The sequence below is a fragment of the Diabrotica undecimpunctata genome, chromosome 8 (genome assembly GCF_040954645.1).
Source record: "Diabrotica undecimpunctata isolate CICGRU chromosome 8, icDiaUnde3, whole genome shotgun sequence".
Classification (NCBI taxonomy): domain Eukaryota; kingdom Metazoa; phylum Arthropoda; class Insecta; order Coleoptera; family Chrysomelidae; genus Diabrotica; species Diabrotica undecimpunctata.
In genome coordinates, this window is record NC_092810.1 from 134,513,877 (window position 1) to 134,541,753 (window position 27,877).

A 27,877-nucleotide genomic window follows, 5' to 3' on the forward strand; every position below is an offset into this window, starting at 1 on the left:
GTATTTTATCTAATGACAGGTTCAATGTCGTTAAATAATTGGAGTTTAATGTCCCAAATTATTGAATTTTTGTATGTGTACAAATTTATCAGAAGAAAATCAAAGCTTGTTTCAAAAATATATAACAATATAGTTAAATAAAATGTGGCTAAAATGGATTGTGTTTTGTGGAACTATATTTTTGTCTGTTATTGCACAAAGAACATCTTGGAGGAAATACAATTATCCCCAAACAAGTAAGTGAAGAGATGTAAGAACTCAATACCTGTAAATTCACTTTATTTATTGTCTTAAAGAGCATTTTGTTTTATACAGTTTACTATTTTTATTGGGAATACGCCACAATTTTACATCAAAATAAGATTATTTTGACGCTTCGATTTCTTCTTCGGAAATCGTTCTCCAAATATGTAATTATTTTGAGAAATTGTAAATAATAATATAATAATAATAATGTTTATTTATTTCCCATTATACAATATAAAACAATGTTACAATATAATAGTTCAATATAATAGAATTACAAATTAATTCTAAGTTAAATATTTTGTACAAACAAATAGTTGTTAGTAAATAAACAAAGAAGAAATTCCCTGACGAACCGGAGGTTGATCTCAGGGATTACACTCATTTACCCTATTCAAATATTTTTGTTCTACAGTACCATCAGGTTGATAATATAAAATAATATTACAAAGTATATAATATAGTATTAGTTATATATGATGAATTTAATTAAAGAAGATCGCATCCAAAATTTCTGATCCAGTGTTCTTAAGAAATTTTATAAAAATGGATTTAATCATGTTTAATGAGTTGATTTTTCTCATGTAGATCTCGGGTAAATAGTTAATTATTTTAGGAATAAAGTATGTGAAAGTGTGTTTTCCAATTGATTTATAAGCACTAGTAATTTGGACATAGTCATAAACTTTTCTTCTAGTACTGTAAGTATGATCTATTCTATTGATTTTAATACATGTTTATTTTTGTATAAGCAAAATTATGTTTAACAAATATAACTGTCTAATATTAAAAATACCTGTTTGCCGATACAGAAGTTCTGATGAATATGAACGAGATTATTTTAGCATTATTTTTAAAAACCTCCTTTGTAGTATTTAGAGTTTATTCAAATGAGAAGCATATGTTTCACTCCATGCTAAAATGGCATATCTACGAGACTCTATCAAATAATAATTGTATACTATCTTTAAGTAAGTCAAATTAAGGATATTACTGAGATATCAAAATCTGTATAGTAACATTTTCAGAGTTTTATATACCATATAAATATGTACATCCCATGTACCGTTGTTGAGCAACCACCATTACCCAAATTTAAACATAATAACAAAAAATTTTAACTTCAATTTCATTGAATTTCAACTTAATCTTTTTATATATACTTATTTTTTATATCATTTCTTACACTATTATGTGGATAGTACCACATCAATTTCTTTCATTTTCTACATCAATCAATTTTCATACCACTTATGATGTCATAGATTCAACCTCAAATATTAATTCCACTAATTTAATAACTCACTTTTTGTTTTTTCAATTATAGAGAATTGCAGATTTAAGGCAAAAATTTTATCATTTAAACAAATTTAATTGTAACTAAAGGTTCATTAATAAGATATTAGGTATTATTACAACAAAATAAAATTTTATAATTTTTAAAAATTACATTAGTCTCGGAACACACCCATACCTTGTCATGTTTAGCTGCCTTCTTAAATTATATTCCTGTCCACCTCAGCCAGTTGGTCTGTGTCGTTTTAACTGACAAGAACCACGTGTTAAAAACCGAGCAGGGAGACATGTAGCTCCTCAAGTATTAAATTTTATCCAATGTCATCGACCTAGAGTTACCATATAATTTAATTTTGGAAAGATGTAAACCCATATATGGATGTCATAGCCACAGATTCAATGTTAGCTTCAACTACATAAGTATGCTACTTATGCTACTGTATAAATTTTGACGACACTTGTAAAAAATTTTACTATATATTTTTATATACCTAAATACAATGGTAAAGTGTTTTAACTTCTGTATGTTTTATTATATTTGATCTTCTGGTAAATGTCGCTCGTAGGTATTGGAATCTTTCTACTTCTTCGAATTTATATGTTATCCCTTCTGAGATTATAGTCAGGTATTGTCCTTTTATGTATTCTTGTTCTATCTATTCCATATATTTGGTCTTCTCTTCTTTTATGTATATCCCTTTCTTTCTCGCTTTTACTTTCTACTTTTAGTTCTTGTTTACTTCTGGCTATCAGTACTATCATCAACGAATGCTAGCCACTGGTGTTTCCGTTGATACACAAGTTCTGTCCTGTTAATTCCGGCTTCTTTTACGACAATTTCTAGAAGGATACTAAACAACAATGATAGCAGTATTGCTTCTTGTCGTACCCCCTCACTGACTTCAAACTTATCTATTTTATTTTCATTTATTTTAACCCAATTCTCTGTTTTTCTGAGTATCACTTTTATCATACTTACTAATTTTTCACTAATTCTCATTTCATATAGTGCCTTGTATATTTCTTTTCATTCTACTATGTTAAATGCTTGTTTAAAGTCGATGAATAGAGTATTTGTAGATTTCTCGTATTCGTAACTTTCCGCTTGTATTTCAAGCAGCAAAAAAATTTAATATACTGTGCTGTGCCCTCTTCTGAATCTACATTGATATTCTCCTATGTCATTATCTATTCTTTGTGATATCTTTTATATGTACTGCAGGTATTTTATAGACAACATTTAGTAGCGCTATTTTCCTGTAATTATGGCATAAACTTTTGTCGCAATTTTTGTGAATTGGGCGCAGTGTGGCTTTAGTCCATTCTTTCTGTATGCGTTCTTGTTTTTCCAAATGCCCAATTAGTATTGCTCCTTCATATTTGAACATTTCAGCTGTTACTTCGTCCTTTACTGGGGTCGTATTGTTCTTCAGTTTCTCTATTATTCAGTTTCCATTATGCTGTCTTCCCTCTGTTCGTTCCTGAGCAGTATTTTGCTTCAGTTCTTCATATTCTGTTACAGGTATTTTATTTAGAAGCTCTTCAAAGTATTATTTCCGTCTATTCACTATTTCCTCATCACTTACTAAGTTCCTTCCATTTTTGCTTTTGTAGTGTACAGGTTTTCTTGGTACTTAGTCTTTTTTCTCATTTTTCACTTCTTAGTATAAGTTTTTAATTTCTTTATTTTTAAAGCTCTCTTTTATGCATTTTAATTTATCTTCATTGTATTTTCTTTTTTGCTATCTTATGGTTCTTTTGGCTCGTTTTCTTTGTTCTTTGTAACCGTTTTCTTTCTGTGTTGTTTTTTCTTACATCTTAATTTATTTCGTTTATCTAATTCTGTTTTACATTTCTCATCAAATCATTCTTTCTATTTATCTTTTATATTTCTATTACTGGCTTGAGCTGCTTTGTTCATACATACTTATTTACATCCATGTTTGTTCAATATTTCCATTTTCTTCAATATTATCTAATTCACTAGTGACTAATCTTTCATATTTATTTTGTTCTTATTCTGACACTAGGTTTGGTTGTTTTATAATTTTTTCCCGCTGGTTTCTGAGGTAAGGAAAATAGAATTTAATTCCAAGATTTGATCTAAATTCATCAGTTTTGATGAAAATCGGAAATTATACCACATTTTTACCATGTACAATGGACTAATATTTATTACCTTAATTTATAGGAACCTCGCCAGAACGAGCACAGGAGCTATATAGAAATTATTATAGATCTAATGGACAGCGTGCGGATGGACAGAAGTATAATGGTAATCCAGTTACCTTCTTCGGAACTGGTAAGTAGTCACTTCACGCAATTTGTTTCTATATTTTATTTTCTAGTTTTGGATATTTTATGTATGTATATTTTTTATTATTAAAAATTTATGTTTTATATTAAAAGTATTTACATTTTATAAAATTGTACCATAACAATCATAAAAAATTGTAGGTACATTATTTCGATTAAGTTCTATACTTAGCAACAAACGGAATATTATCTTGAACTTAAGTGCAACACAGAACATTTAAGAGTATCTTGGCCAAAAATAGAATATTGTAAATTATTTTGCAATTTCCGAAGCAACAAATGATCGGACCAAAATTTAAAAACTGCCCGTTTAAACCTTTACCCACCTTCTAAAAGATAAATGCTCTAAATAATAAGAGGCATGTTTTTTAAGTAAGTATCGTTTTGCGATTCCGTCGCCGCAGCGCTACGGTCGGCGTTCCGCGCATGAGCGCTGGTTACCTACATCTCTTGTCTACGCACTGACGCCATTACAGTCTGATTCTTCATTGTATACTTGTTTACTCCAGTGTTTAAGATGCCTCCAAAAATCGTGAGTCACGCTGATTGTGAAGTACGGGCTGTTATACGATTTCTTAGTGCTAAAGGCGTAAAACCGATCGATATTCATCGTGAGATCGTTGAAGTTTACGGACAAAACATTATGAGTGATGGAATGGTACGGAAATGGGTGAGAGCATTTAAAGATGGCCGCACAAATGTGCATGATGAAGAACGGAGTGGGCGTCCTTCGGTCGTTAATGAAAATTTGGTGCAGAAAGTGGACGAAAAGGTGAGAGAAAACAGACGCTTTACAATTTCATCATTGTCCGACTGCTTTCCTCAGTATTCTCGTAGTGTTTTGTATCGCATTGTTACCGAGAACTTGAATTACCGGAAATTGTGTTCACGTTGGGTTCCAAAAATGTTGACGGATTTGCACAAAACCCAACGTTTAGGCAGTGCATTGACTTTCCTTGAGCGGTACCACAGTGAAGGTGAAGATTTTTTAGACCAAATTGTTACTGGTGACGAAACGTGGGTGGCCTACGTCACACCCGAATCGAAACAATAATCCATGGAATGGCGACATTCATCATCACCAAAAAGAGTGAAGTTTAAGCAAATAATTTCTGCCCGGAAAATCATGTGCACAGTTTTTTGGGACAGAAAAGGAGTATTGCTAGTGGAGTTTCTGCCTCGTAATGAGACAATCAATGCAGCGTCTTATTGTGAGACATTGAAAAATCTGCGTCATGCAATCCAGAACAAAAGACGTGACAAGTTGAGTAAGGGTATCGTTTTGCTGCCTGACAATGCCCGTCCACATGTGGCTAATCAGACCAAAGATCTCATCAAATCATTTAAATGGGAAACTCTAGATCATTATCCATACAGCCCTGATCTGGCGCCCAGCGACTACCATTTGTTCCAGCACTTGAAGAAACACCTGGGCGGTCAGCGTCTTCAAGACGATAACGAAGTCAAAACATTTGTGATGCAGTGGTTAACAAGTCAGGCGGAAGAATTTTATCAAAAGGGTATTCAAAAACTGGTGCCACGTTATGACAAGTCTCAATATTCACGGAAATTATGTAGAAAAGTATATTAGGGTACAGGATTTCATGTAAAAATAAAATTATTGCCATATCTTTGCACGTCTTTTTTTAATTCCAAAACGGTACTTACTTAAAAAACACGCTTCGTATATTTAATTACCCTACTTTAACATGTAGCGATTTAAACGAAAAAACTGCCATTTTTGACCCTTATTTCTTAATAACTATTATATGCCTCTGAACTGTGACGGACATTTTTGTATTTATAATGTATTAGGTATAAAAAAACCTATTTGCAACCTGGCTGGATTAGTGTCCAGACAAAATACTTATTTCGCTGAACTATTATTGTAATAATATATCATAATCACAGAGTGCCACATGAGCTTTTTTTAAACGATTCCTTTTTGTTATATATTTTTCAGTTGTTCTGAACCTGGATTATCCAATATGCTTACGAAGTATAGATAGACTATATATACCGGTGTTTTATTTTATTAAGAGATTTAAGTTTATAGTTGTTAGTGTACTTGAAATTTTACGTTCCGCATGAACAAATTTTATTACAAAATAATTTTTTAACAACACGTTTTTGACTATGAGTTTTGTAATTGTCGCAGTCAGTAGGATTTGGCGAAATTGTACAGTTTGTGGTGTCAAACTTGCCGAATTTCGCGTACAGTTTTTTATTTCAACGATTTACGAAAAATTCCAAATTTACGGTACGTTAACAGCCAAACATCCAATATTATACACAACCGATTCGAGAAGCCAAGATTCTTGCTGTATTTAAAATTCTAAATAAATAAATAATTACAAAACAATGTTTAAAAATCCGTTTTCGGCAGTGAATTTTGTAATTTTCATACTTGTAACTTTGTAATTTAAATGTTTTCTTATTTTATTTTAAATTGGTGTAGAGACTTACCTAACTTTCTATTTTTATAAAAAAAAATAATGCATACTTTTTTCAGACAGGGAACAAGCACAGCGGTTATTTAAGCAGTTTCAGAATAGCATATCAGAATACCAACAAAAAAATGGAGGAAACGGAGAAATAAAAGTTCTGAATCCATCTAATATTGTAGATCTAGGTAAATATTTTTTAATAAGAGTATGTGTGCTATTCTCAGTCAAAGATGTTTTTTTTTTCATACAGAATACTGCTTCAAAAATTTCTGACACATCATTTTAATGAAATAGTTACTTTTTAGCAAAAATATTTACCAAAAATGTCGAGACTCAAAATCCGAATAGCAATTTTTTACCAATTGTCAAAGTTCGATATGAAGATGGTTCAGAAGATCCAGAAAATATTATAGGTAAGTTCGTTTTAATATTTTTGTCAAATTTAACGTTTACCATATAATATTTTATCTTGTGCTAATTATGTGATTAGTAATAACTAGTAATGCTCTAATAGTTATTGGAGAATTTATGTAACCAATGTCACAGTCGAGAAAAGTTGAGGTGATAGAAAATAAGGCTATATACTCTCATTCTACTCTCATCATACTTTCAATCAGCCAGTTGCAATAGATTCTACAATTAGAGAAAAACACAAGATTTATAAAACTGTTCTTACAAAATTTATGTGAATCCTATGTATTTTTGGCGCTAAAAGGAATCTAAATTAGATTTTACGTATAACCCACAGTTTTCCCACAGTATGACACTGGTTTATTTTACATTATAATAATTTGAAAAAGACAAAATACCAAAATACGTTAAAATAATTAGAATAATACCTTTTATCTAATTTCTTATCTTGCAATTTTCCTACGCGAGTCACTCTGTTGTTCCCGATGAAGTGACCAACAGTAATCACCCATCATCCAACGTGTTTCAACGTCTCTAGTATCGTTTCTCCATCACCTTGATATCCTGGTGGAATTGTTCGCCTTTTTCTACACTGTCCTCACCCAGATTTTCAGTGAAGTTTGCATAACCATCATAACAAGATGGTCACAACTATCCGAAAGTCCTAAGTTAAATATCCGAAATCTTGGTTATAACTTTCTTAGATGCAATTCAAGCTTCTTTTTCCTTAGTATTTATCTTGGTTTCAAAGGTGGAGTCGAACAATATTTTACGAGTATCTGACAAACTTTTTCATTTAGCCTAACTTGATGTGTAGAGGTGAAAGGAGGATCATTTTTGGACCTACCAAAGTTTTGTACAAAATGTTGTTCTAAATGTTGTGTTAAAACATTTCTTATGAGTCATTGTTCTGTAGACCAGTGTTTATCTCTTGCTCTACTGTCCCATTCATAAATAAAACATGGAAACTTTGTAAGTCCCTTTTGATGACTAAGTAGATCACGATTTTCATATGTCTCTTTCATATGGACTGAATCAGCAATAGAAAGTGAAGAATAAGTGTTACCATTGCGTAGGAGTACAGCTTTTATAGAGTCCATATAAAGTCTTCAATCATCCTTATTATACTCAATAACAAACTCACTTATTAGACCACCAATATCATGACCTTAGACCAAATCCTCTTGCTGTCCAAAAAACTGAACAAACTGTTGATCTCTGTACCGTTATTTGTAAATAGATATACCAGGAGAAAACAAATTCTTTTCTTTTAATCTTTAGCCAAAACAATTCTAATTTTTTCTTTTGTTAAACCCAAATCTCTTACTAAGTCATCTAACTTAGCTTCTGTAAACAATTGTGATCGTAAATTTTCTGAAGGACTGAAATTCACCATCACCTCCTGGACCACTTTTATCAGATTCTGATTTAGTAGTATTTAAAATGTCATCAATACGTAGAGGAGGCTCAGGGACTGGCAGTTCAGGTCCATGATCTACCGGACGGATAGCTTTCGGGAGGTTAGGATAAACAATCACTTTTTTATTTTTGGATTTTGAAGTTATATCCAGAAATAATAACAGTACAAAAATAACAATTTGATTAATTTTTTTGCTCTTTCCATATCACAGGCACTGCAAATCTAAAAGCTTTTTTTCTTTCTTAGACCACTTTCTCAAATCCTCAACACAAACATAACATACATTATGAGGAGCCCAACCTCTGTATTGTGGATTCCTGTCCATTATTTAATATTCCTTAACCAGGATAATTGTTTGCGGCCGGCTCCTCTCCTACCTTCGATCTTCCCTTGTAGGATTAACTGTGGTATTTCATATTTTGCTCCTCTCAATATGTGCCCAAGGTAACCAATCTTGCGTTTTTTAATTAATTCAAAGAGTTCTCTTTAAATGCCGCGCCGGCTCTCTTAAGGACGTCATCGTTTCGAACTCTATCCACCCAAGGTATGCGCATCATTCTTCTCAATGACCACATTTGACCAATGAACAACACCAAAATATGCAAAATACATCTTTATCATACAAAATCACCACATATTATGTAACAAAATGTATTTGGACAGTTTTTACAACTGCGACTAGCAATACTTAAAAGCGTATGAGTCAAACACTGAAAAGTGAGATTATGTTTATCAGAATAAAGGAACTATAGAGCTGTTAATAAAGAGGAAGAAGAACAAAACGTGTTGTACAATTCATTAACAGTACTACCAACCAAGTAACATTATATTTCTCTTCTCGATTAATTAAATTTAATTATGCAATTTTAAATGTTAAATTGTGAAAGGATGGTGGGCGATGCTGCATTTTTAATATGATTTTCGGACTCAGCATACTAAAATACGTAAGATCATATTGGGACCTCTACTTCTCGTCTAGGACCCATAAAGACATTTTTTTAGTACACAAACAATACTGGACGACGGATAAGGTGTTATAACATTTAGGATAAACGAAGAATGCAGTTCTAAGCTTCCACACGATCATGAAAAATTCCATGCTCGCGTATAAATCTTATAGAACCGTCAATGTATCTAACAAGAAATCTATGCATACATATTAAATTTGATGCTAAGTTATATTTAGTTTTTAAGATGTGTAACACTTCCAATAAACTAATACTGTTTACAAGAATAGAGGTAATACAAAAATTTAAGGGTTGGGCTACTGAAACAATTGACTCATTTAGAATAAAAATCGACCTGTATTTGCATTTTCCCAATGAATATTGCCAAATATCAGGGTGGACTATTTTGAGTGGCCAGCCCTGTATATAGACTATAATATTTACATTATGAGTTTGTTGCAGACGTATCCTTAAAATCACATTTAACATTCCCGATGCCTTTTGTTCCAAAGTAGGAGCAAGTTTGGAACAAGAAGCATCGAGATGAAGGCATTCGATTTTAAACATTTTATATAATTGGTTGCTTTTTTAGAAATTATTCCGAATACGCGAAATTCCGCAGATTTAAACCAAGCTTTAGTTAATTTGTGGAATATTACGGCACCAAATAATACAAATATTCCTCTGCCCACTCCTCCTTCAGAGTCTACAGGCAACGATGAAAGTAGTGAAGACGATTCTACTATAACATCTACAACTACATCCGAAAAACCATTATCAAAGCCTAAACCGGCATGGAAACCTAAGCCGAATAAAAACAACAAAGATTGTCCGAAGTCCAAAACGTATGTAGAAGGAGAAAAACAATGTAAAGGAAAATTAATATTTTCTGAAGATTTTTCATCATTAAAAAGACACGTGTGGAATGTTGAACATATATTTGCTGCAGCACCGGTAAGTATCAAATAAATAAAAAGTGTGTGTGTAAAGGCAGAAATGCATATATCAGTACATTGTATTACACTGAAATACAAGTAACTAGCAAGCGCCAGCTACTGGCAAGTGTATACATTAACTGGTATGTAAGTAGCTGGCTTGCTACTAGAATGCAATGTTTTTATTTTCTGAGCAAGTAGAATACTTGAAGATACAATAATGCGCATGCGTGAATTTGTAATAGGCATGTTTGTCTTTTCACAAAGACGCATGCAAGCTGCTTGTCGTCCTCCTCCTCGGTACTTTATCCTACGTAAGGATACGATGACGTCATAATGTTTGATTTACTGTGATTGTCCATTCAACTCTATTTTGAGCTTTGTGAGTTGCTTTCGGAAAGTAGAGTCCTGTAATTTTTATATTTTTCATTTTATTTTAATTTTATTCATTCGAAATAAATTCATAAAATATGCAATGCATTTTGCATATTTGCCCAAATCTACTTATCAGTCATACCGTTCTTTGGAAAATATAATCAAATGATTTTCAGTTTGCCTGCCTGATCACAGTGTCTCAGCCGGTTAAATTAATATCTATTTTCCGCCTGGAAAAATTCGGTATCGGGTCTGTATGAGGGATTTTAAATTAGCTTCAATGTAAAATTGACAAAATTGCTGCCCTTTGCTATATCCAAGATTCGATACAAGCTCCAAAAACCAGGGGGATGTCAGCTCCTCCCTGCACACCGTCGTGAAGACCCATTTCTCCACCATGGGTGCCGTTATTGACTTCATCTTCATCCGTGACCCTCTGCAAGGGACCCTTAGCAGGTACTAATTTTCCTAATAAGGAAACATCTGGAATCTGCGAATGGCTGGTATTCATTCACTTCTCCTAATAACCCAAATGAGTTCCTACCCGCTACCAATCTTGCCAATGTATTTTAATTCAACTATTTTATATAAATATTTTATATTAATTCCACAAATACAAAAATATATTAATCCAATAAATTTATAATAAACATGTAAAGAACACATTCCTTTTCTCTGCTTTTAGGATTACGAATTTACGATATACGTTAATCGTCCAGATGTATATTCAATCACAAATAACTATATGCAACTTGCACCGGCAAGAACAGAGGATATTTTTGGCCCAACTGTTTTAGGTGATGATGGTAGCCTAGACTTGGATAGAGAGTAAGGTTCATTTTTTAAGGATACTAGGTGCCATATCTAAATTTCCTCCAATAGATTAATTATTAATACTATCATAGTTTGTCGCTTTATTTATTGTACTAATTGCGATTTTTGCAACATCCATTCCAAAAGGGATTTACGGAGAAATAACATAGAGCCTTAAGCCCTCATCTTTTGCAGCACTGCTCATCTATAGGTCAATTTCATACCAGGGAATTCTACTCTAAGTAGCAGATTTATTTAGCATTTTAAATTACTAAGTTTGCCTATTTGTTTTTCTGGCCATGACCAGAGCTAAACATTTTACAGTGACCATTTTTTAATATATTTCAACGGGCTATTTTAATTTATTGTAGGTTTTTACCAACTGTCCTTTATTATTATAGTTCACGTGTAATATGTTCACGATCTTTTGCGGTTAGCTGAATCTTGTTATTATCACTAAGTAGTTTCTCTATATACTTGGTCCACTATTCTTGTTTTTCTGCTTGATTAGTTTGTAATTTGTCATCATTATACAGTGTCATATATAGGTGTTTTCTCGACTCCCTTTTACCCCACTGCTTTAGCCTACCCCACTTTATTCCGATTTCTTAATATGATCATAATTTATCAGTATAATATCAAATATAATTTCATCATTCGTTTATTTATTGTTTTTGAAAATTAACTAACACTTGAATAGATGAGTTGATACAACAATCAATTTCACCAATAGGACTTTTCAAAGCAACATTGTGTCAGCCATTTTTTTCGTACAGTATTTTATAAAACAAAAATGTAAGGTTAGGTTAGTAAAATAAATAACAATAAACTGCATGTGAAGACATAATTAAGCTGCAATAAACAAAGAAAACGTATTTATATAAAAAAGAAATACGAAAACAAAGAAAAAATTGCTTCAATTGTTATTTCAATGACATGACAATGTTATTTCTTTATTAAAAAGCAAGTTTATTTAACCAGTGACGTATGACGTATATTACTTATACGTCGTTGATCAAAACTGTATGAAAACTATTTATGTCTGATAAAAAGGCCTATTGTTTTAGGCAAAACATGCTATACTCCATTCGCTTAGCTTGGGCATATTTTGACAGATTAATTGTCGGAAACCTACAACACAACAATTCCTACTTCTCAGTATTAATAGCTCAAGTATCCTACTATTGCAGACTTCTTTCTTTAAAAAAAGAAGAATTATTCTAAATAGTGGAAGTGTATACTAAACCCATAAAATTTTGGGTAGTACATATTTAAAAAATATATTTCAGTTGTTATAATTTGACATAACTATTTATTATATGGTGCAGATAAATAAATATTGATTGTCGGTAATTCGCAAAGTTCTATTTTATTTACTATTTAGTTTGTTTACTATTAATATTGGCTATGAGTGCGTGTGCTTGGTTGTATAGTAATTTCCAGCCAGTTTTAGTCTGTCAAAAAGTAACTAACTTCGCAAAAAAATAATTACTAAATTCGTTTTAAAAAACAACTAAAAAGTATCTTACAATAAGTTTGTTGTACATCTGTATTATTCTTATATGTTTGTATTATTCTGAGGTGTTTGTTATTTTAATAATTTATTGTTGTTAGGAGGTAGCTTTGTAAAACTTGTATTGTTTTTAAGATGTAACTTTGTAAAAATTGTAAGTAAATAGATGCCGTATATAAATACCTAAATAAAAATAAATAAATTCACTAGACAGTTCGGACTGGGACACAACCTATTTGTTGTCATTAGGCTTATTTGTTCGTTTCATTGTAATCTTCTATTTTCTACACAGTCCTTGATGTTCTTCACCTTGCATCTCTGTTGTATATCTGTACTTCTAGTCTCTTTGTGAGATTAGTATTGCATCGTCTGCATAGCAGATTACTTTAACCCTTTTGAGTACCGCTTTTTTTCAGCAAACGAAAAAAATATTTTTTGCCTAAAATGTAATTAAAACAGTTCATATTACACTTTTTGGACATTAAAAAAGTGTAACTTGGGTTGTATGGGTTCATTTGTACCGAAAAGTACTTAACAAATCTAAAAAACTAGCGCATATGAAACATAAGGAAGCAATTTCTTTCCTTTTGAAGGCATAAAGGGACATTGCACTTTTGACATTTCCATCTTGATTTTCCTGTACAACCAGGGTTTTTGCATTTAAAAGGTAAACGTAGCTGTGGGTGCTCCGGAAAATGTCCAACATTATCAAATTCCACCTCAGTAAGAGGTCTAATTTCAATGTTTTGGTGTTTTGCAGCTACTACTAGACTAGATGTCTTTAGTCTAGTAGTAACTACTAGACTAGTTGAAGGTCTTTACCGTTTTCGGTTACTGAAAGTGTTGACTTTTATGAGGGCTTCACCAACTTTCATTATAAAGTGTAGAAGGTCCATGATATCTTTTTGTGGAATTCCTAAAGTCTGCATGTCTCATTTATACTCTAACCAAGAATTTGTTAGGGCTATGTCAACTACATGAAAGATTAGTCGGACACTCCACTTTCTGCAAGTTATTTTTATAATCTATATTATAATGAAAGCTTACTAAATAAACATTATTATTATTTTCGCCAATTTGGTATCCTTTATTAGATCTAACTTTTTTTATTATTGCATCAGGTGGAATAATAGAGGACCCAAAAAATCCCCCTGGTACACATTTTCTCGATCATTTTGACTATTGCTAGAGGTATCTTTCTTGCGTACGATAAGTGGGTAACGTCCTTTAACTTGATCCTGTCAAATACCTTCTTCAGGTTCACGAAATATAAATATGTCGATTTTTTTTATTTTAATGATTCCTCTTATATTTGTTCGACCTAAAACCTTGTTGTTCTGCTGCTAGTGTTAGAATTTTATTCAGTTTATTTGTTATTGCTTTTATTGTTAATTTTAATGTTGTGTTAAATAAATAAATTCCTCTGTAGTTTTTCAGGTTCGATTATAAATAATATGTTTAATTTAGATTTAGGTTTAAGTTATAGATTTTCCTTATAATTGCTGTTTCTCATTTTAGGTGTACTGGAAGAGCTGGTCCTCCAGATTGTAAAATGACAAACGCAGGCGGATTTATAGTACCGCTTTATTCATCATTCAGAATAAATACAAAAAATAAATTTTCTTTTAAGTATGGAATTGTCGAAATAAGAGCTAAATTACCAGAAGGTGATTGGCTTTATCCAAGTAGGTACTTTGTATAAAAACTTTGGATTAATTATTAACTTTTAGAATATGACCATTACTACGTCTTATATTATACAGGGTAAGTTTTTAGTGCGACATCGGTACAAGAAATTTAAAAATTTCCTCCTTCCATAGGAATATTCCAACAGGAGATCAAAATCAGAATAGAAAATGCTAGAGCAAATTTCAACAAAATAAAAAGAGTGCTATGTACAAGGGATTTAAAATTGAAACTAAGAGTTAGGTTGACGAGGTGCTATATTTTTTCAACTTTGTTTTATGGAATGGAATCTTGGACCTTGAATGCGACATCAATGAAAAAACTGGAATCATTCGAGCTGTGGGTGTATGAAGAATTCTAAAAATATCGTTAACAGAACACGTCACAAACAAAGAGGTTCTGAGAAGGACGAATAAAGAAATAGAAAGTTTCAATACAGTTAAAACACGAAAATTTGAATATCTACGACATACTACACGTGAAGAGAAATACACCTTGCACCAATTGATTATACAGGGAAAGATCCAAGGAAAGACGTAGAATGTCATGGCTGCGTAGGCTGAGAGAGTGGTACGGATGTACATCAAATGAACTTTTCAGAGCAACCGTCTCAAAAGTCCGATTAGCATAACATACGTCATGTACTTCCTTTGCTCTTCTCTATTTCAGGCTGGTGTGAGAAAAAGAAAATTCACTTTTATGTTTGGTGTTTTTATATACTTTTATATACTTTTTACCTTAGGCTTAAATTTTTTTTGAACCTTGATCACAAAGTATTTAATAATTTTTCAGTTCTGTATCTCAACCCATCAGCGGAAACTTATGGAAAACATTACGCATCTGGACAAATGCGTATAGCTTATATTGAAGGCAATGATGATGCTAACAACATCCTTAAAGGAGGAGTTATATTAGGAGATAGTGAACCAGCAAGAAATTACTATATGATGAATATTACTAGGGAAAACAGCTGGGCAGATACTTTTCACAAATACCGATTAGAATGGAGACCTGGTGCGTTTAATTTATATTTTTGTTAGTAGTCGTATTAACAGTAGTAGTTTATTTATGTTTTAGATAGTATCACTTTAAGTGTTGATAACAAAGTCTATGGAAAAATAGAACCACCAGAAGGGGGTTTTCTGTCAAAGGCGTCAGAATTACAAATACGAAATTCAGAAGACTGGCGCCAGGGAGCTAAGTTGGCTCCTTTTGATAAAGAGGTAATTATTTCACTTTATACCGGGTGAGCAAAAAGAAGCAGGACGGTTGAAAATTTCACGAAATGTATGTAGGATAAAAATATAGATTTCCTATAATCGAAAAACCACGGTTTATCCTGATACCTATATAATTTCTTGAGAAATATGAAAAATAAAAAACCAAGAAATATGTTTTTAATAGTTTTTAAAAATCTATCGAATGACGAATGACCTCTTGAGGCAAGGGACAACTGCGAGATATCTTAAATAGAAACCCCCATTTGTCATTGAAGATTTCGGTTTCTGTAAAAAATTCGTAAAAATTTTTATTCAGTATCAATAAAATTAATTTGCAGACTTCTGATCTGTATTTGTTTTTCTCTGAATACAGCGCCATCTATCGCGAATTGAAAAAAATTTCGATAAGACTTCAGATAAATTACATTTAACTCCTTCCGTCCCAGGCCATTTTTTTTAAATAGGATTGTATACTAGCAAAAGTTTTTTAATGAGATACATTTTACGATAGGTATTATATATAATAGAAGTATAATCACCTATGGGGGACAAAAAATATTTGAAGCAATTTGAATTTATATGAAAATTTATAGTGTTTACCAGAATATCCACATCTGGATATCATTAAAATGTATCTATGTATTTAATTTATAAAGTCACGCCAAGTATTAAAAATAAAACATATATAAAAAGACAGTGAACAATTTAATAATTATATTCAGAACAAAACAAATAATTAAAGAACATTATTTTTATTACTAATGAAAACTTTAAAAATGTTCCGCTGAGCAAAGTCTAGGTTTGTCCGGGCAAGCAATGCTACATTTTCTCGTTAGTTTACGCACTCCACATCTTTTACAAATTACACAAACTTCGTAGAGCCCTCTTTTTTTCCAATTTCGTTTGGAAAATCGGTCATTGCAAGCAAAGGTTTCCCAGATGTAGTAGGTTGATTTTTTTTTTTATCATTCCTTTCTTGATATCCTTTTCTATATTTCAGAAGTATCCTTCGGCAGCAGAGTTTTGTATATTTATAGATTGAAACTTGTTTTTGATGGGCTTGGCTGTAAATACTCTGGAGTTCAATAGCATAAGATGTAAAAGGTGCAAGCCTATTTCGGTTAACCAAGTGCAGGATTTCCGCAAAGGACTGTGCGGTTTACCATCATAGTCCACTGCGTCAACTGAACCCATATTTTAATTGTAGAATTCAATATGTTTTGGTTTGTTGTAATAGAGAACATTTCCTCCTACAGCATATGTCATATATATGTGCGATATGTCATATATATCCTTGCCAAAATATATACAAAAGTTCCAGGTGTATGCTCGAAGTTCAGACGCACTGGACATAAGGAAAATATTTTGATATCAAATCGACTTCTTTTGCTTTTTATGTATGTACTGTCGAAAATGGGGTCGACCTTTATACAACATAAGTTACTTATCTATTGCGAAAACTGGTCCTGGGTCCACGAAGTTTTGACAATTATCCCTAATAAGAGCCATAAAAATGCCTAGTCTGCTAAGCGGTGCATTACTTTTGACAAGTTCTGGTGGTGAAAATCTAAGGAATTTAAGAATTGCCAAATAGTGATTTCGGCTCATAACAAATTTATGAAAAACTGGAGGACCAGTGCATATATTATCTGTTCTCCAATAATCTGAAATTAGCGGACACTTGGTCAATCCACTGAGAAAATATAGCTCTATAAATAAAAAAATTTCTTCTGTTGTCACTGGTTTATAAGTAAGACAAAAGCTTTCATGGATTCTATACAATCTTGAAAGTCAATAGCTGGGTAAAAGTTATAGTCAAAGCGAAATTCAGGTATATCTCTTGGAAGCTTATCACCAATAGGATCCGTAACGGCTGTCTAACCGCTCATTTGTATCCCATTAATGACTTCTTCCTCGTACGTTGATGAATAATTGCTGTCTGAATCGCTCTCGAAGTCACTATTAGACATTTCATAACTCAAATCACTTTCACTCTCGAGATCCGAATCCATTTTTACTAGTATGAAACACAATTACGTACCTAATAGGCAAGAAAAAGAACGCGTGCTTTCTCAGCAAACTCTAAACGTGCACAAATAAATATCTTGAGCTGCGTTGGGTTGCCACCAGACCGAACGTCGACCTTGAGCTGTTTACATTATTCTGGGAATTTAAAAAAAATGGCTATCAATGATATCGCCGTATGGGTATCCATGTCCTACTGCGATCCAAATTAATCTACAGAGCCCTTCACCACTTTTACAGAGTACATTAATATCCCCTATATGAATATTCGTATGTAGATATCGTGGTAAAGTTCGCCTTACCTAAAAATATCCATACGTGGATACGATGGAGCGGAAGGGGTTAAGATTTTAAAGTTGTCCCCCGTTCCATCCCCAGGGAGTAGGGGTGGGGGTCGTGTTTGATATCATTCGACAGATTTGTAAAAAATCTTAAACACTTTTTTTCAGTTTTTTGATCCGATGTTAATTTCGCGAAATATTCCACCGTTCCGCTTCTTTTGGCACACCCGGTATAACAATAATTGTGTTAAGAACATTTTATGTTATGAACTGTAGACTTATATTTTTACAATCAATATTATTTAATTTTTTTATAAATAAATAATTATATTATAAGTTCGCTTAAAATATCATAATGTGCATATAACCCAGACAGTCAAAATCCAAATATAAAAACTGGAACCGATAAATGATTGATAAACGATAAATGAGTCTGTTAAAGATAGAGGTGGGAGCTAACGTCTCTTTTTTCGCACCTCTCCAACGTTTATAATTTTAAAGCGATGCCGTGACAATTCTATTGAATTTAGACTTATAGATAGGTACACTGACTTATAGATAGGTACAAGGACTTATAGATAGTAATATATGTACAAAAGATGAGTCCATAGGTAAGTAGTTTTGAAACAATTATCTTTGTTTAGCTCATTTGAGAAAAAAAGGTCATTTTTAAATGGCTGTACAGGTGCTTTGTTAATACTTAGGCTACGGCTCCACGAGCGACAGATTGTCGCTAGAAGTTGCAGTAAAATTACGGCCGCAATAAAGCAGTAAAATCATGGCTCCACGAGCGACAGTTTACAGCGCGCATATCGCCGCGTTTTGGTCTTGTAGTGGCTCCATGAGCGTTAATATGACGCAGCTACAATCAGTGGTATCTTATCCGTTTATATAATGTCCGTGTATATAGCAGATAAAATAAATAAATAAATAGGTAAAATAAATTCACACCGATAATACAATAATATAGTATGGATAATCTATCATTTCAACAAAAAGTTGCTTTAATATTGACATTGTGCCGTCGACGTAGGGTTAAAAAACAACGGAAATGGTAGATTCACCCTGTTCTAGTGCCTAGACAGACAGAGGGAAAAATTTTTCTTTTACACAACAAATTAAAAGAATATCCTGACAAGTTTTTTGAATATTACAGAATGTCACTGTCTTCTTTTAATTTTTTATTGTGTGAAATAGAAGATGTCATACGAAAACAGGATACATCAATGCGTGATAGCCTAAGCCCAGAAGAAAAATTAGCAATTACCTACCTTAAAGTAAGATTACAAATTACATATTTTATAATCCTATACATGTATCTACCTAAAAATAAAAAAAAAACAAAATATTTAACTATTTAACTTTCATTAGAATAAAAAGGGGCCGCCATCACTTTTTACCTCTGCGTATTCTTTAATTAGCTACTGAATTATCAAGTAGATCGATGGCGACGGCTCCCATATGTCGATTATATTCATTTATGATATTGGGTGATGTAATGAATCTTCCTTTTCCAATATCTAACTTGCTTTTTTATGTTACAATAATTTAAAAAAATCTGATGCGACATAAAATCTGCTTTGTTGCATTCTTTTATTTATGAATCACGCCAAGCTAACGAAAACGCAACATTAGTACTGAAGGATAATAAAATTTTACTATAAACAATAATTATTAATATTTTATTTATATGACATGATTAGACAACCACTTATATAGAAATGAATCGCCAGTTCGAAGAAGGAAATCCAAAAAATAGATTTTCGGGAAATCAATAAAAACTGTTTATTCTCGCTATTCAACTTTTTCTTGTTTAATAATCTGTTATTAAGTACAGTTTGATACGGTTAATTGGGATTGAAAAAAAACCATCCATTGATTTTTGTTATCTAGAATATCGATAACGAAAATATTGGATTTATTTCTTTCTTAGAAGTTATAATTTTTTTTACGATTGAGACACAAAATTGTATGAAAAAACTTTAGTTATAAAAGTAATTTATAAAAACAAAGAAACAACTTAACAAACACAGAGAAATAAACAAACAAGAACAAAAATATCCGATTAAATGGCAATTACCGTTACAAGCAACAAATTACTGCTAGTGGAGCCACAAACGCGCTACAAATTACTGCTAAAAAATAGGTCCGGATCTATTCGAACGCGACACGACCTTGACAATCTACAGCGCGTGGAGACACTCAGTATCACTGTTGTTATTTTCATTTATCAAGCTACATTTTACTGAAACTGCTAGCGACAATCTGTCGCTCGTGGAGCCGTAGCCTTAGAAAAGTTTTTTAACTCATGCTCTTCGCAAGATCTCAGAATTTTATGTTTTTAAAAAAGTAAATAAATTTTTAACGTTTTAATTACAAATAATTAATGTAGGATGAAGTAATGTTTAACATTAACATGTAAAACAAAACACACCATTTGAATATTATGAAAAAACATCTTAAAAAAGATGTTTGTAGGACCCATAGACCCAAAGATATTTTTTTTAATTCACAGTGTAATTATTGATTAAACATTAAGAACTGAAATTTGTGCAGTTTGTCAATAAAGTTTCAGTTTTTCATTTAAATTTTAATTAAGATTAATATATGCATAATTATAAATAAGATCTTTTCTCAAATACTAAGTAATTATAATGATTTTTGTCTTTCAGATGTATCTACAAATCGGTGTAGGAATAGGAGGTCTTAATTTTCCCGATAGGTCAGATAGGCATAAGCCTTGGAGAAATCGGGAAAGGCTTATGGTAAAAAAGTTTTATGAAGCCCACAACGAATGGTTACCTACCTGGGATGAAGGAAAAAGTGCTTTAAAAATTGATTACATTAAAGTATGGGCATTATGATGTTTTAAATATTTTGTAGACCTCTGTAGACAGTATTTTGTATAAAAAATAAACGAAATATAATATATGAATGTTGTTTTAACTTGACGAATAAAAAGAATATTAATAGAATTATTTTTATTTGCAAAAAAGGTACATATATTTGAGTGTAAGAGTTTGTATTTGCAATTACCGTTCCTCGACTGCTTCTAATTCAGACAGACAGATTCTACAACAGTTGTTACATTCAATATAAATTTACAGGATTAATAAAAATAATATAATACTATAGTAATAATATAATAAAAATAATATAATTATATATGCTTATATTTTGTATAAATGTACATTAAATGTGCAAGTAATAAAAAAAACGGGTGTGGCAGTACAATGGGACTGCCGGTATGGCAGTCCAATGGGACCACCGGTAGAAGTTATACTTCTATACACGTGTTCGCCGTTACAAATTTATACGGGAGTCAATCTGCACAATCATTACATATGTAATACTAGAGGAGCATTACATATGAAAATGATTCAAAAAGTATTGTGGAGCATCTGATAACACCAATTTCGGAATGTCGCGAAATATTACTTGTAACAACTGGTTTACAACGTTACCACTTATAAACGATTTTTTGAACACACACATATTAACTTATGTAGGCACAATCAGGAAAAATAGACGTGGCATTTCTTTGAAGTTTAAGAATATAAAGTGTAGATCTCTTCTATCAAGTATGTTTGGTTTTCAAAAAGATATTACCCTGGTGTCTTATACTCCAAAACAAAATAAAAATGTTTTGTTAGTCTTTAGTCTACACCACAACGACATAATTGATGAAGATTGGGAATGAATATAAACCAGAAATTGTCACATTTTATAATAAGACAAAAGGTGGAGTTGATGCACTGGACCAACTTTGTTCATTGTACAATGTGGCACATAATACGAGTAGGTTGCTAAGGTAATATTTTATTTAACTATGAACATAGCAGGTGTAAATGCACAAATTATATACAATTGTAACAACCCTGATACCAGTATGAAACGTCAACACTTTTTAAAAACTATTGCGCTATCATTAAATGCTCAAATAAATTTTTTTTAACAATAAACGTTTTTTTTGTATCAAAATGTAGGGCTGTAAAGAAATGTTAAAAGATATTAAAATAATATAATATTTACATATACGTATTTATAAGGATATAGTCAATTAATATAGACAAAGAAAATACACAGTGAGACAAAAAATGAATTATTGGCGATATAATTTTTTTAATCATCGATAAGAACTGACAGCTTCAGCTCTAATGATTTTTGGTATTTTATGTATCACTTCCACAAATAGAAAAGCCTGTAGTTTTAATTCAAAAAAGTTATGTGACTTTTAAGACAACCTTGCACATGTCTCAGTTTGTACCACCCCTGGTAGAAATTGAGACATGTTACTAGTACACAGTGAGACACAAGATATATTCCACAGTTCGATAATAAAAATAAAAAAAAAGTCAATATAACTTTATAAAATACTTATATATTTCCCAAGAAAACATAAGAGCCGATATTCTGAAATGAAGGCTAATTAGCGAACGTCTAGATGACCAAAATTTATTTCAAATTTATTGTAAGATGCTGTCAGCCTCTTGTTATATCTGGATTTGGTAGAACAAATCTGACGTCTTCTTTCTATACGAAAGCAATATCAGGAACAGTGGGAAATACGAAACACGAGGCAACTATGTTGTTGGTTTTGCGCATAAAATTGACCTCTACTTCTGAATTGTTACACGATACAACAAGTCCCCCGTAAAATATATGTTTGGACATTTCTTTGAATCTCACTAAAACATAGTCACCCTCTAGAGTGTCACGATTGCAGACAAATGCTTCATCATCCTCTGGTCCTATCCAATAATTATCGTTATCATCACTATCTCCCAAATTAAAAACTGGTTCACTTTCATCCGAAAAACTCTCAATATCACAACACGTGTAACTGTCTGTGTCATTTTCGAAGAAACCAACTGGTTTAGTTTTGCTTCGAGTGCATCTTTCTCAGGCGTGCTTGTGAGGATCCTACTTTTCTTCTTCTCTCTCGGCTTCCTGTTAATTTTTCTTGCCTTTGCCTTAGGATATCCTTGCAACATCGCTGGTAAAATTAAATTTTTATTTTTTTTTGGTAGTTCTAGAGGGTGTTTCAGGGTCTACAGAAACAGAGTTTACAGCCGATGGTCCTGGGAGGACGTTATTGAAAGACTCCTCTTCTACAATTTCCATAGGACGATCTGTCACTGCCGATCCAAGAAAGTCGCTCTCTCTTAAGCTTAAGCTTAATCGTGTGCTGTACCAACCCACTCAGTGATATTGTATATTGAGATGGGCGCTCCTGGATGATTCAGTAGCCAAGCCTCACATGCAGCATTATAACATGCCTTAAAAGGCCCAAAGACAGCCACATCTAAGGGCTGGAGTTTGTTGCTACAATGTGTAGGGCAACGTCAAAATATGGACATCTGCTTCTCGAGCCTTCATGATAACTTCCACTGTGACGTGGCTCTATCGGTGACGTGATTTTCTTTGGAACTGCTGCTGTATTTGATAAAATGTTCTAATACTTGTAAAAAAAGTTCTGCTCTTATCCAGCCTGACGGGTTAGCTAGTCCCAAGGTACCACGAGGTGCTCCATTAAGCATATTATGCTCTTTAAAGAATTTACGTGAAAACACCATTACTGGTGGACAGTATGTGCCAAGGGCGGATATTATACAACATGTGGTAACTAGTACACTATGTTCACCACTAGTGCAGCTATTTACTTGTTTAATACCTTTTTCAGTCACAATTTTTTTGGGGTCGTGGAAAGTTTTTGTGCTAGTCTCATCAAGATTAAAAATACGTGAACTCTTAATTAAAATAGGATATTTGTTTAGGATGTTTTGAAGATTTTAAAAAACAGCTGAACGTTGCGTCGGTTGAAAGAAGTTAAGCGTGCGATGCTACATGCCTCATGTTGTCGTATGCTCAACTTTTTTCTTTTCATAAATGCACGAAGCCAGTCGATACCGGCCATTCTACGTTCTGTCCATGATTTTGGTACTTTCAGTTTGTTTACTTTAGCTACATCAAATGCGATGCGTCTTACAACTACGGTGGTTAGGCCGTACGCCCTATTACTGCAAGTTTTGATGGAATTACAAATAATTACACCGAATAATTTGGTTGCATAATGATTGGTAAATTTTCAGGATTATTTTTTTTCTTCTGCACATATCTCTGAAGGGTTTGAAATTTGACATAAAATTATTATGCGGCTTGTCTTAATGAACATATTCGATCCATGATAGCATTAACAGCATTGGACACCTGTTGAGCAGACGTCTTGCCAATTTTCTGTTGAACATTCAGTTTTCTAGGCATCTGGAACAAAAACGATATGATTATATTCAGATAATTGTATTAATATTTATTTGTGGTACACAGTCCCACTATGTACCCGTAATGCTTGTCTCACTGTAAACTGTTGGACGTTATTTTGAAAATTACCATTCTAAAACAGTGCAAGTTATAAGCTATAAACAACAACGTACCTTCTTCACAACACCTGACGCGCCACTATTCAGCTGAGACCACTCAATAAATGCGTATAGTTTCATCAAGATATTCTTCTGAATATTGGTTTAACTGTAGCTTTATACTATCAAAAACACGTTTTAGTTAAACATATTTACTTTATACGCCATATTGCAAAAATAAAAATAGAAGTGACATCAGTGATGTAATAGCCCTCCTTAAGTAGATTGGCGAAGCAAATGGAAGAAAACTTTTGAATTTAAATTGTTTGTCTTACTCTGTACCGCGTCTGACTGTACCACCTTCCCCTATTTATATTATATTTATGTATCGGATCTGGTGAACCCGGCGCTATCAAATTTGTATTCAAAGGAGGCGTTACCACTGCAGGGTTAAATAATTTAATTTGATAAAATAAGCCTTTCTCTTTAATTCGGTGTTTTCAAAATTCATGTAGACCTAATAGTTTATGCCAATATCGTTGTAGATGAAAGCCTTCTGGGATAAACAGTTTCAATTTTGCAATAATTGTTGGTGAAACTTCATGAAATTTTTATAGCTAAATACATGTGATATTGTCCCTACTATCAAGCGAAATTCAATTTTATGTGAATTTTTAGAAAAGTTATTAATAATTTTCAAAAAATCGACTTTTCAAGCTATTTTTGCAATAATTAAGTAACAAATAAACAAAAATAACTTAACAAACTCTCATGTTAAAGGATTTTTATGCTTGTTCAGCAAAATTGTGTCACTTTTCCATATAATGTCCATATCTTCACCTTTAGAATTTAAAATCAAATAGCAATGTTACATTATTGTTTATAAGTAAAAAATGACGTTTAATCTTTTGCATATTTTTTATATTATGTATTGTTATCACCAAATTTATCAACAGCAGTCTTTAAACACCTGTATCAAAGAGTGTCACGAAAAAGCCTTTTGATTTGCTAATTTCTTTGGTTTATACAAATTTTTATCAATATACAATTTTAATTTAAAAAATTTCCAACTTAATAGCTATTTTAAACTTATCGCTTCGTTAATTATAAAACTCATTTACGATGACGGCAAATTGTTGAAAATTTTGATACTTAACTATCAATTGAAACTTGTTTCGATATTAAATTTGTAATTAAACGGTTTTACCGTCCGAATCCAAACCAGTTTCGCATTCTTTGTCAGGTAGAAGAAAATTATTATATCTTGAACATCTCTTAACTGTGATCAGTCTGTGTTTCGGTTTGTGATATTTATTTAATGCAGTTACTTAGTCTCAAAGCCATAAATAATGTATTATTTTATTTTAATTTTTTGTCACGCTGCTTTTGTTTTTGCCCAATATGAAGTGCCAGAAGCAACAGTAGAAGCATATCACCCTAAGGGATTTTCAGTATCAATTCCAGGTAAATTAAAAGTTTTTTTACAATATTAGAAAAATGTTTAGTACTAGTCTTTATTGAATATTTATGTAATTTAATTATTTTAGTTTTATTTTTACCTATCCACTTTCATTAAACCCGGTTCTCTGTAAGATGCTTGTTTGTTTTTAACATAAATATTAGTTTAATTTCATCAGATGATGCTTAAGAACTTTACGCCATATCGACTATTTATTAGTGTGCACGGCTCATTAGGAATAAACCAATTTAATGTATTATTAATACAAAAAATAATCTCATTTCTCAATTAGTTTATGATTCAATCACGAATGGTATCAGTATAAATCTGTCTCTAGCAAAAGGTGTAAACTACTAAAGCCAGAATGTGACAGAACGTTGAGCGGCATTCGTCATCGGCGAAGAGGAATAGAAAATAATAATAGAAAAAGACAAAATTTAAAGACGGGAACCAATGGAACGTGAAATACCGAATTTGCCCTCAATAATTGTGGTTTACGATTCCTGGGATAAGGCAAAACTGTGTATTTACGGTGAGCGCGTACTGTCTCGTCGTTTGTCGGTAAATCAACATGGTTCAAAGGAAGTTGGAAGATGATGTATAGTATACGCCCATGGCTAATAAACCCCAGTGACACTTTAAGCATTGATTTATTAATTACTGATACTGGCCTCACACTGTTTTCTTAATCTGTTCATTACTGATTTCATTGCAGCTAAATAAAACTGTTTAAAATGACTTTATTGATATTCGTTGATACCTAGAGACCTACCAAAGCGATTTTTTTACTTTGTTGAGTATTCTTGTATGTAGTGTTGAATGATGGGATAAATAAATCAGTAAAGAGTCAGTAAATAAATCAGTAAAGAATCAGTAAATAATCAGTAAAGAAACAAACTTATATTCAAAATAAATTAAAATTTCATATTTTGGTTTTCTCATCACGTGACGTTTTTCTATCTTGTATTAATTATCTATACATTGCTTTACAGTCATATTAGCATATTATATGTATAATTCTACATTACAGATGAAGACGGGATCAAACTGTTCGCTTTTCATGGTAGGATTAATCAGGAAATGAACTTCAGAGAAGCAGGATTTTTTTCGAGAGATATCCTTCGACCTGTTAATGGTATGTGGACATTTAGTGACAGATCAACAAGGTTAAGAGTAGGCGATAAGATATATTATTGGACATACGTGGAATATTTTGACGGATATGAAAAAATAGGTTATCCGAAAGACGACCAAGTGTTTACAGTTACAAGTAAGTAGATTTCTTTTAGTCTATATATACAGGATGAGTTTTTAGTACGACATGGTTGGATAATTCCATTATCCTGGACTTCATTCTCACCTGGATATCGGCAGTATCTGCTAATGTAGTGTGAGATAAGGTTTCAATATCAAACAATTCTTTCAATTGTTAAGGTGAAATATTGTTCGGTTCCCGTTGCAAATCTTTCGATAACATATTGTCGTTTGTTGTTATAGATTCAAATGGAACGCTGGCTATTTCGTGAACACCTTCTATTTGCTCCTGTGGGGCATCATCAGGCAAGAGTGATGTAGAACAGCTTGGTTGATTTAAAACATTCCTCGTACACAATTTCTTTGAAATGATTTTATTTGGTTGCAATTTGTGTTTGATATTTGCTTTATACAATGCTATTTTCGAAGAAAACATTTTAAAGATGCTTTTATGTCTAAGAAATCTGAACTAGATAATATTTCTTCATCACTGGTTGGCAAAAACATGGGATTAAGATCGGAATCAAGTGAACTAAAGGGGCCAGATTTGGCACCTGAAATAATAAAAAATACGAAATATAGTGATATATCTCTATCTATACAGCCCTTGCTGTCCAATTTTATACATAGGCCTCCTCTTCCTTCTTCCACGTCTCTCTATTGTAGGCAGTTTGTATCCACTTCGGGCCTGCGTGTTTCTTAAAGTCATCTGACCATCGCATTTGTCGCCTTCCTCTTTTTCGTTTGTAACTATATGGTCTCCAGTGTATAATCATCTTATTCCATCTGTCGTCTTTCTGTCTTATGGTATGTCCAGCGAACTTCCACCTAAGTTTTGCTATCTTCGTTAATACATCGGGCACTTTTGTTTTGT

The 27,877-nt window shown here is 32.3% G+C and overlaps 2 protein-coding genes across 2 annotated transcripts in view; both read left to right on the forward strand.

Annotated features, from left to right (window-relative positions):
* Positions 1 to 27,877, forward strand: part of LOC140449131 (uncharacterized) — a 153,988-nt gene that overhangs the window by 29,942 nt on the left and 96,169 nt on the right. The window contains exons 9-10 of the mRNA XM_072542277.1: positions 25,654 to 25,754; positions 26,780 to 27,019. Coding sequence (XP_072398378.1) covers positions 25,654 to 25,754; positions 26,780 to 27,019 — 341 coding nt within the window. The remainder of the gene's footprint in view (positions 1 to 25,653; positions 25,755 to 26,779; positions 27,020 to 27,877) is intronic.
* On the forward strand, positions 74 to 20,878 carry LOC140448048 (beta-1,3-glucan-binding protein-like). Its single transcript, XM_072541096.1, has 10 exons — positions 74 to 236; positions 3,734 to 3,844; positions 6,371 to 6,490; positions 6,611 to 6,718; positions 9,676 to 10,037; positions 11,079 to 11,221; positions 14,238 to 14,404; positions 15,198 to 15,419; positions 15,483 to 15,628; positions 20,604 to 20,878. Exons 1-10 carry the CDS (start codon positions 143 to 145, stop codon positions 20,793 to 20,795), a joined length of 1,665 nt encoding a protein of 554 aa, XP_072397197.1. The 5' UTR covers positions 74 to 142; the 3' UTR covers positions 20,796 to 20,878.

What these genes read in the sequence shown, in the direction of transcription:
- LOC140448048 (XM_072541096.1), top strand. Translation starts at nt 143, where the DNA reads ATGTGGCTAAAATGGATTGTGTTTTGTGGAACTATATTTTTGTCTGTT. An exon ending in AGATCCAGAAAATATTATAG is followed by an intron (nt 6,719 to 9,675) that starts GTAAGTTCGTTT and finishes TTGCTTTTTTAG; the next exon opens with AAATTATTCCGAATACGCGA. An exon ending in ATATATTTGCTGCAGCACCG is followed by an intron (nt 10,038 to 11,078) that starts GTAAGTATCAAA and finishes CTCTGCTTTTAG; the next exon opens with GATTACGAATTTACGATATA.